The 11,643-nt window shown below is 35.8% G+C and overlaps 1 protein-coding gene across 1 annotated transcript; it reads right to left on the bottom strand.

Moving 5' to 3' along the window:
- Positions 1 to 511: 511 nt before the first annotated feature.
- Positions 512 to 7,096, bottom strand: LOC134661478 (uncharacterized). The gene is made up of 2 exons (XM_063517590.1): positions 7,001 to 7,096; positions 512 to 1,787 (listed from the first exon to the last, which is right to left on the bottom strand). The coding sequence occupies exons 1-2, from the start codon at positions 7,013 to 7,015 to the stop codon at positions 540 to 542; spliced, it is 1,263 nt and encodes a 420-aa protein (XP_063373660.1). The 5' UTR covers positions 7,016 to 7,096; the 3' UTR covers positions 512 to 539.
- Positions 7,097 to 11,643: the final 4,547 nt, after the last annotated feature.

Genomic DNA, 11,643 nt, shown 5'->3' with positions numbered 1-11,643 from the left:
CAATCAAGATAACGTCATGAAGCTATGCGAATGGTCCCGCTATTAAAATACCAATAATGTGCCAACTCCAATTGCAATCCGAATCGATTGGTTCCGAAAATACAATGATAAATAATCATCTGGCATTCCTAAATGTAATCCCTGTTGTCGTCATTATAATAATTCACCCATGTACATTATTGTATACTGTTTGAGAGAACACTAGGATTTTAAATGAGGATGTGCTAATAAAGGAGAGTCTACATACTTATGGCGTTATTCATAAACGGCTGCTAACTTAATCAGTTGATGATCAATCGTTTGTCCCTATCTGTCGTTATGCCGTAGAGAGGGACAAACGACGATCATCAGCTGATTAACTTAGCAGACGTTTATGAATAACGCCGTTACTATTTAGAGTAAGGTTCAGCACATATTTACTTTTTTAATAATTGGCACCTTACTCGTACCTAAGTATGGATCTAATGGTAAATTACTTAAGTTAAAAATAAAAATCCATAAATTGTAGGTAATATAATTTTCATGGTTTATTTAGTTTGTTAATTGTTGCTAAATTTCGGCGTCCCATAAGATTCATGAGGAATACCCTGGTGAGAAGAAATCACGTTCTGGCCGCCCGTAGAGGATACTGTGGACGAGAACCCGCTGTTGTTGTCGTACCCTCCGGTACCAGAACCGATCTGGATCGGGGCTACAGTCGATCCTTGGTAACCCGCAGTAGATGATGGGTAGCCCACGGAGCTAGTTCCAAGGGATTGTGTTTGATAGCGGGAACCTGATGAGCCACTCTCGAAGGATCCTGAATTCCCCACAGATCCACTGCTGGTTTCATACTGAGATCCAGATGATACCACGGATTGCGGTACGTATTTGACATCTGCGATCGAATCTAGAGTACCGCTAGAGTGGAACGCACCCCCGACATTGACAGACTCTTTTCCACTGTTATATTCATTAACGATGTTGTTGATTACATGCTGGCTGTCTTCTTTGCCCTTATATTTGATGAAGAATACCTCGGGTTTGGATGGTGGCTTCTGTTCAATTTTCGGGACGACAATGTCCTCAGCTACCTCTGGTTTTTTAACTAGAACGTATACAATCGTTTTCTCTTCGTTTTGTTGTTGCACGGGTACAAATTGTGTAGACCCGACAACAGGGGCTGGCGTCTTGATGAAGATGATCTTGTAATGTTTTTGAGGTGCAGGCAGGACCACTGGCTGACGGGGTCTCGGTAACTCTGTTTCTTCAGGGGCGGCGTGAACATAGAAGTGTTTGAAGATTTGAGGTGCTTGATGTTGCAGTTGACTATAGTATTGTTGGTAATTTGCTGAGTTAGCATGGTATTGATTTGACGATTGGTACTGATTGAGGCCCTGAACACCTTGGAGCGACCCACTGGTTCCAAATGATCCACTAGTTTGATACTGGTTTCCAGTAGAATCTGCCCCAGCATAGTTTCCTCCAGAATTATATCCGGTACCAGTTTGGTAACCTGTGCCTGATTGATAGACGTTTCCTTGATATCCAGTACCGGCGGCTTGAACTTGGCTTGGGTATCCATTCTGTAAACCTGCAGAGGTTTGGTACACGTTCGATGCGGAACTTAAACTCTGTCCTTTGTAAACAGAGCCCGTGTTTTGACCTGTGTAGCCAGTGTTAAAGCCACCGTTGCCGCTCGTAATGGTGTATGATGGTGTGCCATATGATGTCTGTATTTTGGGCGGGCTATAATTGTAGCCAAGGCCAATATCGGCTGATGCGAGCCCTGCCACAGCGAGTACTACCTGTGAAAAAAAAAGAAGAATAAAAACCACTATAAACTTTAGTTTATATATTTAGTAATTTCAAATCCACGATGAACTGTCAATTAATTAAATTTTCAACAAAAGTCGAATCAATTATAGATGAGTATGAGGTTAGTGCGGTTTCTGTTAAGCCCGAAAAGCACGCGAGCGAGCCGCTGCATCGGATCGTTGACCACGAAGCAGCCAGTGTTGCAATGCTCTACCACGTTCCAGTAAAATGGGATCTAGTTACTCACATACCCGGTCTGATGCAACATAACCGTACTCTAAGATAACATATTATTTTAATGCGCCCTTTAATGGCTTTTGATGTCAGATTCCAGATTAAATTTCCGAAGAAAAGCGACAATGGCCTTACCTACTCAGAAAATTTTCGGTTAACAATATAATAGCTAAGCATATATCGTGTGATCAATGGTAAAGCCCTCACTCAGTACAGCCTTCCATAATAAGTGATTGGTAATTAATTAACTCAGTGATTTTCTCAAAAGCGCGTGTAAGTAGGTAGATAATATTGTAACAACCAGTCAATTAATTCGTAATAAGCTGATCTTATTGTGTATTATTTAGTGAGGAATATCCGGCATAGAAAGTGTGGGTGCAAGGTCAATCTCACCCACGCCTAATGCATGGTGTCGCGTGGATTTTTCGAAGTGCACGCGTTGCGTAACCTCTGCGAGAGCGATGAACTTGAACGATCTAGCTCGTGTCTTCCGAGAACCACCAAGGCGACGATGGTGTTTTGATTTCATTGTTTTAGTCACTTTATTGTAGGTATTAGAAGCTTAGTGCATCTTGCATCGAAACATCATGATTGCATTTACATTAGAGTATAATATAATTGTAGAGGCATATAATACAGTAAAAAGATAGTTGACGCGTTAAGATTGTGCATAATTTTTATGCTACATGTCTTAAAATTTATAGAAAATTAATAAATAAAATGCTAAAAATATCGACATAGAATATGGATATTATTAATATGGTAACCACCGTAGATTGTAAAATGCTAAGTTTCAACCCCTTTCGTTTGCTGCTGCCGCTGGCTGGCGCGTTATTTTTTTTTGGATATGGTAGGTACTCGTGACGTTTTATTTAAAACAGAGCAATGCTCGGAAGTGCATTACTGGGTTTTGAGTGTTTTGGCTATTTAAGTAGGTAGCCACTAATAGCCACGTTGTCAATATTTATAGATACTCGTAGGTAGTATTCGGTTCGAAAAAATAAGTGGTTGTTGTCAATATACTCGTAGACCGTATTCGCATCCCCGCACCTCCACCATATGTAGATTTTTTTACATTATTAATCTGTAAGTAATTTCAGCAGCTTAAAATGCGTAGGTACCTGATACGCGTAGGTAGACATAAAAGATTTATCCATAGTGGTTAGGTAGAGTCCTGTAGGTTTTACGTAAGCTAATATCTATTTTATTTTTATATTTAGTTAACACGAGCACATATGTTTGGTAAATTTATATGAGCCTACTAATCGCATCGTACCAACAATAATATTAGTATTATGTAGGTAGATTAATACGTCATTAGGTACATGTCATCAAGAAATATTTCGCCACCGGCGAACTATAGTGATCGACGCGACGCCTATTGTATCTACCTAAAGAGCATTTTCAATTAGATGTTGTCACTGTCAACAATGAAACGGGCCTGTCAATATAATAAATAATAAGAAAAGATTGCTGTTTTGTTGCTTAATTCGTACCTAGGCCAAATAAACTTCATAAGGTCGGGTCATCTTAGAGTACGTGCAGGTACTTACATATTATTTGCAGCGACAAAGTGTGGCAGCGCGACCATAAACCTCAATCATAAGTCATCATTCATAATCTATAGAAATTTTAATCATAATAATCTATAGGGTATTTGTAATTTTTTTATTTATGAGATATTAGTCGATCAGGTTTGTTTTGAATATCAAATATATGTCTGTATGGGACCCATTGTCTTAAAGCAATACAATAGTTACAAATGATGGTCAAAGTCTGGCACCCGCACTTTACCATAGTATAATAAAGAGTACTTGTTACTGACGAAACGCTTCGAACAAAATGGCAATACATCGTGATGTCTCCATCCATGTAACGTTAGAAGCCGCTTCGATGTATGAAAAACAAGGAAATTGCGATTATGTCGCTGAAATATTGCGTTTATGTATATTGTTGCTATACAATATTCTTTTTAAATAAAATGTAAAGAATCGAATGGCACCATTCTTTTTTTCTATTTGGAAGTTAATTTTTTTTTAAATTTAAGGTCTTGTATTTTTTTATTAATCCCTTTTTTTTTTTAATTTTCCAATGTAAAGTAATAAATTGCTCATTTTCTATCTATTTAACTAGATTTAGTTATAAAATTCCACATGTGGCCACAAACACATTTTTAAACCAAAGCATTTATGGCCTCTACTTACCTTGCAACAAATCGCATAGTTGTTGTAAGGTGAGTAGAGGCCTTTACGCTCATATCTAAACATGCAACTCATGTTCTGGATCTGGAACGCACAATTTTAACTTTCCTAAAAGTGGTTGGTCCCAACTACAGATGTGCAAGTTGCGGAAAGTTTCCAAAAGGCTGTAAAAGTTCTTGGATATTTCAGGAAGAAATATACAGGAAACTTATATTCTGGTAATAGAAAATTTCGATTCCTAAACAAAAATATGAGAAATTTCCGAATTTTTAAGAAGTAAAAAGTAAGGCAAGATGTAATAATGTTTTAGAGATAGAAAAGGTTGGTAGGCCATACCGGTCACGAATGCCAGGATGGATGATTCACGTCTAATCTTAGTGGCAGTTAAGTTTTTATAGTTGATTATTCAAAAGCTCCAAGCATAAGCTAACTCATAACTAACAATAAATTAACAAATGCTGAACTTAAATGTCAAGTTCACCGGCTGTGACCTATCCGCGTGCACTGGTGATGCAAACATTATGTCACAGCGTTTATCATTTTCCAGGGCCCTTCCAATTATAGCTCCACGACAATTTTAAAACACAGGTTTAGTTCGTAAGTATGTCGTTACGTATATCAGAATAATAACAATAACTATTCAGGTAATATTGAAGTGGCTGAATTTTCTAAACTGTTCGTAAAGTAGATTTCATAGATTTAACTCTAACAGCTAATTTACCTGTAGGAATAATACGTTTCGCCAAAAAGGCGATATAACGAATGGTGCCTATATGCACAACGTAAAAACTCGAGAGTGAGGCTGTCTTGAATATTTCAGTTAAATATACAGGGCGATTTTAACGAGGAAGAGTAGGGTGATAGCACTAGTATTTGATAAATGGAATTAAACATGATATATTTCATAAAATAAGAGAGTAATTGCTGATAAGAACAATGCAAATCTGGATGTTATGTAAGTAATTGAAATATTGCACCTACTTACGTATAATTTTCGTGGTCAATGTCAAACAATGCGTCAGCTTTTTGTTGCCTACTTTCTACCTACCCTATTACCTACGTCAGAAAACACGGCTTAATCAAATCAGATAATCAGAATTTTTAAAATACTAGGATGTTCATTATTCACACGTAGATAAATCGTGCAAAATTAGGTAGATCACCTTATAAAAACAGCGCATTATTGTAAAATAAGCTATAAATATCAACACGGAATCGATTTAGCATAGCTAGACAAATATTCATATCGCTGTAAGCATATCATTAGTTTCGCGACTGCCTTCATGATATCACACCATTTGATGTAAAATTAAAAACTGGTTGTGATACTTATGATCCGTTTCATTGCCCTTAGAGCTGGAATAGAAATATTATACATTTTGTAAGAGATTAAATAATGAGATAAAGGCATAATGAGGTTGATGAGACAAATGGTTTTGAGAACCAAAATATAGTTAAACGCTTAGCTAAATAGATCCAATATGATTTTTAGTAAATACATACATATTAATACTGGAACTTCTATCTGAACACTTTATCACTATTATAAAGAAGAGGGACTTTTTATTTTTAATCCCTATAGCAGCATTATTGGTCAGTTACCTGTGTCGACGATGGTAACTATAAAGCGAGGAATTGACTGATGTAAAGTGTCATTCAATAGAACTTGCTAACTATGTAAACAAACCGCCATACTAAAATTGACACTGAATGTCAATTTACTAGAAACTTTTGTTTACATAGTTAGCAAGTTCTATTGAATGACACTGTAGGTATATTATATTGTATATCCATGTAACTGGTGCCGTGCGAGCTGTAGACCTCGCGAACCTCCAGAAATATGCCACTTAGAAAAACTTCTAAAAATTGAATTGACAAAAAATGCATGTAAATATTGAAACTGATCGCAAAATTTCACGAGAATCGGTTGAAAATTCTACATGTAGCGTAGAACTGGACATTTGAAAGCTTATTTTTAGAAGCGGACTTGATATAGCCGATATATACAACAGTATTTAAAGGCCCTATAAAATTATAATTAAAAAAAAAACTATTTTTTCACAAGCTGAAACGGAGACGCTTCGCTCGCTCGTAATCTTGGTGCGTAAGGAAATGACTACCTACCGTCTAATTGCTATCATACGCGTCATGTAATGTTTAGGAGGTCAGTTTTATAATATGTGACGTTCCACGGCAAAAGGTACCTTATGGCACTTGGCGCTTACGTCGCATAGCGCCGCAATAATAATAGCGCGCGGCGGCGGAACGGCGTTAATAATAGCGTAAGCGCCAACGGCCATAAGGTACCTTTACCCGTGGGACGTCACATATTACTCTTTACAATATGTAATACCATTTACTAGATAACATAAACACTTCAATTGATTGTATTACCTACTATATAGCCATAGATGCCTAGCTATTTTTATTTATAATTAGTCTCGTAGTTTTCAACTTGTCACTATGTCTTGCGTGTATTTTATGTAACAGTCACATTTTTGCGTTTTTAGTTTTTAGGCCGGTCAAAATTTTATTCACTTGAGTTTTTCAGTAGATAATACTAACACGTTCTATAGGTATACATTTTAGAATTAATTAACTTATTATTGCAAGTGTAATAAATATTTTTAGGAAACCTTCACCGTAAACAATAATCCTGAAACCATTTTCATGTCATCACTAGAATAAAATAACTTCCTTTTGGTAGTCGGTCGTGGACAGATTTTTCGGTGAAAATTCCGTGAGCCTAGTAAACAAAGGTTACGTACCACGAATGTTTTCATTGTGAGGCGGTAGTCACCACGGCCCCCAAAACTGGCGATGCGTGTAGTGTCGCCGGGTCCGGTGGCTGGGCGCTTATATACCGGGGATCCATCTGTGGTCCGCGACGCTCTGACCGCCGACCAAGGTTATGTCAACGGGTTCAAGCTATCGGCCACTCAAAAGCTCTGAGACATTGTTATAGAAAAAAAGTGAAATACTTGTATGTGTAGTCGATTTCCGTTGCTATTCGTTACTGTATGATATACAGATACAACACAGATTCGTCTGACCGTCTGTCAATACACGTAACTTTCTTAAAGAAACCCGTATTCTAATTACCCAACTCCATTTTGGAAATAATCAATGCCAATGATTTATTTTATTTGATGTAAGTAAAATAATTTTTTTAAGTCAACGTATAAATACATTTTACTTCTAAAATACTGACGTTTATAATTTAATATTTTGGTTTATATTTAAAATATTTAATCTGATTAATTTAATAAGGACGACTTTAACAAGGGACGAATATTTGACATGTCACCGTACATAAGAATATGAAATACATTGTGTGTAACTCCAGGGGTAGGTTGCAAACTCGAGTCTTTAATTGACCTGATTCTCTTGATTCTGATTGTCTTTGATTGATTGAGCCTGTGGCTGTCGTGAACACCCTCGTTTACAATATTTCACTTGTACAATGTACTATTAAACTAATTTGAAGTAGAATATATGTCTATTATTGAAAGCGTTGATTAACCCACGATGTTAACGAAGAAAACAGACTGCATTTGTTATTCCCGGGCCGTACCCGTAGCCAAGATGGCAATTGTTTATGGATAAACGTTGCTAAAAATTATAACTCTTCCTTTCAGCCTATCCGTAGTTGGGTAAATTATAGGTACAGCGCGAGCTGCAATATTGCATGGACACATTATTATTTAACATTTTGTTGGCGTCATATATTTTTTATTTTCATGGCAAATTATGTACAACTTATAGTATATTTTTACATTCACACAGAGCTTCTCGTAACTGTAAGCCGAGAATGGGGATCATGCAATTTCTTAGTTGACTAAGGAACCTAAACCTAAAATATAGGTATATAGGTGACCTTCTTTTTTTACGAAAGTCGGTTAAAAATATTTTACCAAAGATTGTCAAGGTATTGTCAATAGTTAGTTGGTTTTTCTGTTCACCTAACGTATTAATGTTATTGACAGAAGCACGTAATAGCAGGTTGATATTACGTAACCTCACAGGACTGCGATAAGTGCCTGTTACAGTTGTAAGATGTATCTACGGATATTTACAACACATTCGTGCGTCAATGGATGGTTCTCCAAATGAATGAGTGAATGGAATGGTTATGCACGACGCTCATTCAGTTTCGCAGTCTCATTAATTCGATTGCGCTTTTGAGTTTTTTTTTTACAGCACGTTAATCTCTTTCTGATTGAGTTGTTACAAAAAGAATTCAAGTGTTACTGCCTGCAAAAGATGACATATTAGCAGAATTAACGTCAATAAAGTCAATCAAAAACTAGAGTTAGACCAAGATAAGGCTGCAACGATTTTGATAGCACACTTAGTTGACCGACTTTCCTACAAAAAGTATGCGGACACAGGCGTAATATATCAAAAGATGAAATCGGTTCGCATTGGATTCGGTGCATGTTCGAACATTAAAGATAAATACTCATACTCATACTTTATTGATAATTATATTATAAAATACAGGTCACACAAAAAAGTTACTTTCGTATTATTCGAACATATTTATTATCAAAATGGATTCCTTAATTTATATCACTATTTACACATATTTTTAATAATAATCATAAACACCGGGACCAGGCGACCTACAAATTTGAATAGAATATCTAATGTAACCTAAGTATAGCATCTAAGTTAGCATTGATAAAATGAACATTAGCATAAAGCGCTAAATTGTCGTTTTAATGATGTATAGGGTAAGCGTGAAACAAGATGCTTTGGTTCCCGTAGCGACTAATAATATAAATACCTAAATAAAAGTAATAGTAAATAAACTAGTACCTATAAAAAAAGTAAGTTATTAGTAGTAGTGTAGTAAAGAAAAACTGTTTGCGTAAATTCAAAAACGGCTTAACTGATCATGTTTGCTAAGTATAGTTTTAATTTTTACACGGAGACTCTATTCTTCATAATTTTGTAAATTAAGTAAGTAAGTCATATTTGAGAAGAGGGAAACCAAAAGATTTGAGAAGAGAGAATCCGAAAGGAGAGATTATTTCCGAAAATATTAATCGATGGTTGGAAGGTAATTATTGAGTTAATTTTATGACAAGCGAAGCATACCTATTAAATTAGGCCCATTAAAATTAAAATGGGTAAAAACGTAGTTACTTAAGATAATTAAATTATGGGTATTAGTAATAATTTTTAATTTAATTCTGTATATATCTGGCATATCTGCACATTTGTTATTTGTAGCCGGTAGATCACATTCCCAATAAAAATCATTATTTTTTTACCCAAAGATCACGAATGTGATTTGCATAGATGATGCGTTCAATACCGTCACTCCGATTATAAATAAGAACTAAATATATATCCATGTTTTTTTCTTTCAAATAGGTGATTTATATGTATATAATTTAATATCCGTCTTTGTGTGCATTTATATGCTAAGTAAGCCGCAGAAACTAAGCGTCGTGTCTTAATAATAGCCTCAGCCTCAGTGATGAAAGCATTCTCAAACAGCTTAACAAAGAGAGATATGTCTCTATATGTAAAGCAATCAAACTGTAATAGCTACTTTTGAACGCGAAGTCAGCCGACAAAAAAGTTTAGATTTAGGGTTCGAGTATTATTTTTAAAAAGCCCATTTCACGTGCGACTATTTCTAGTAGGTTTCATAAATTTAGGTGCTTTCGCATTATTAATCTTATAGATAATTAGCGGGAAGGAGAACTTGTAACAGCGACGCTCTACACTAAAAACACAGGTGTGTCCTCTACGATAGCAAAAGTTACAATAGAATATCAGCAAATTCAGACAACCTTAGGAATCCAAATGAGTCGAGTGTAAAAATCCTAAATGGACTAGTAAGTATGAAATATGAATCTAAAGTTCTGTAGACTAAGGTTCGTGATTCTTTATTTTAGGGCTGGTGAAGCTGAAGTTGAACAAACAGCTAAATACCTACCTAGGTATGTCTGGTTTCTAAAAACAAAAGCTTATTATAGTTACTGATTTACTCTCACTGCCCCATTTGGAATAAACAGCTTGTATATAGGTATGTATACCTACTCATATACCTACTCACTGTTAGTTATACTCGTATCTTCGGCAGTTTGATATATATTAAAATCTGTATATTCTTAACATATCTGATATGTACGGACTAAATATTGTTACACGCACTATATTTAATAAAAATATTTGAATTTAAATATATTATTATTTATTATTTGCATAAAGTGTGATATAAACTGCCTTCCGGATCAAATGTTTGTAGGATTCTTGAATACTTTGCAATTGTCGGTATCTTGGTTCGTGAGCAAAAAAATGCTATTATAATTTATATAACATCATTGATCAAAATGGACGCAAATTTTTAGTTTGAACTTCTTCATAAGTTTCTTACAGAAAGTTAAACGAACTTATAAACATAATATAATAACATTAAATACGTTTGTAGATAATTTACATTCAAATATAGCTGGGACATTCCTAATACCTTCTAGTAGGTATTTTGAAAACACGTTTCGCGTCCGGGTGGAGACGAGACGAGTCATGGACTGGTTAAGTTATAAAGATTTGTTTAATACTTTGCTATGGGAACTGTTAAAACTTAAAAAAAAGCGACTTCAAAAAGAAAAAAACCGGTCAACAGCATATCGGGCCATGCTTAGTCTAGGGTTTAGTAGTTACTTTCCGTTCCGTAGTTAGTGTAAAAACATAAGGAGGGGTTTGACATCTATCAGTTTATTGCAGCGATTATACCAATCATTACCGAAACTAAAATTATTAAATGTTGCTGAAGATATTTACTTATTATTTTTTAAATTAGTATGTCTATTTACTTCCCAACCTACCCTATCAAGTTGACAACGCGACGAGATTGCGGACTCTACTAATAAAATAACCATGTATGTACCAACAGGCAGGCGTGTCTCACTCCGCGATTTCGTCGCTTTGCTACAGGTAGCTAAAAGTACATCCGTTCGGCCCCAATTTTGGGGAAAGCCATAAGCCGCGCGTGGCGCTGTCGCCACCTAGCGGCCATAACTGTGCTGATCGTAACAGACGCGTTTTGTTAGAGAGTGAGTCTTCTGTACTTAGTAGTATTATTTATTCTGTGCTACAGGCGCCATCAGATACATATATCGGAGTGGTCGAGGCACTCACTCTAGGAACACACACTCTAACGCCTTGACAAGTTCCTTGTTTAGATATTTGTGAGCACTTCGGTCGGTCTGTCTGATATAGGTACCTGATGGAGACTATAAATGTTCGGTGCCTTTCATGCCAAGAAATTTAACACTCGTATAAGCCTGCTGTAATCGTCATAGCAATGAGCACTTAACGACACCTGACGATCACTCGTAGTAAAAGTGTAGGAAAGTAAACTTTAACTGGAGTTTTTGTTTATGTTATGATT

This window comes from Cydia amplana, chromosome Z (genome assembly GCF_948474715.1).
Source record: "Cydia amplana chromosome Z, ilCydAmpl1.1, whole genome shotgun sequence".
NCBI classification, from domain to species: domain Eukaryota; kingdom Metazoa; phylum Arthropoda; class Insecta; order Lepidoptera; family Tortricidae; genus Cydia; species Cydia amplana.
The sequence above is the reverse complement of the archived record's forward strand: the minus strand, read 5'-3'. Positions and strand labels throughout refer to the sequence as shown.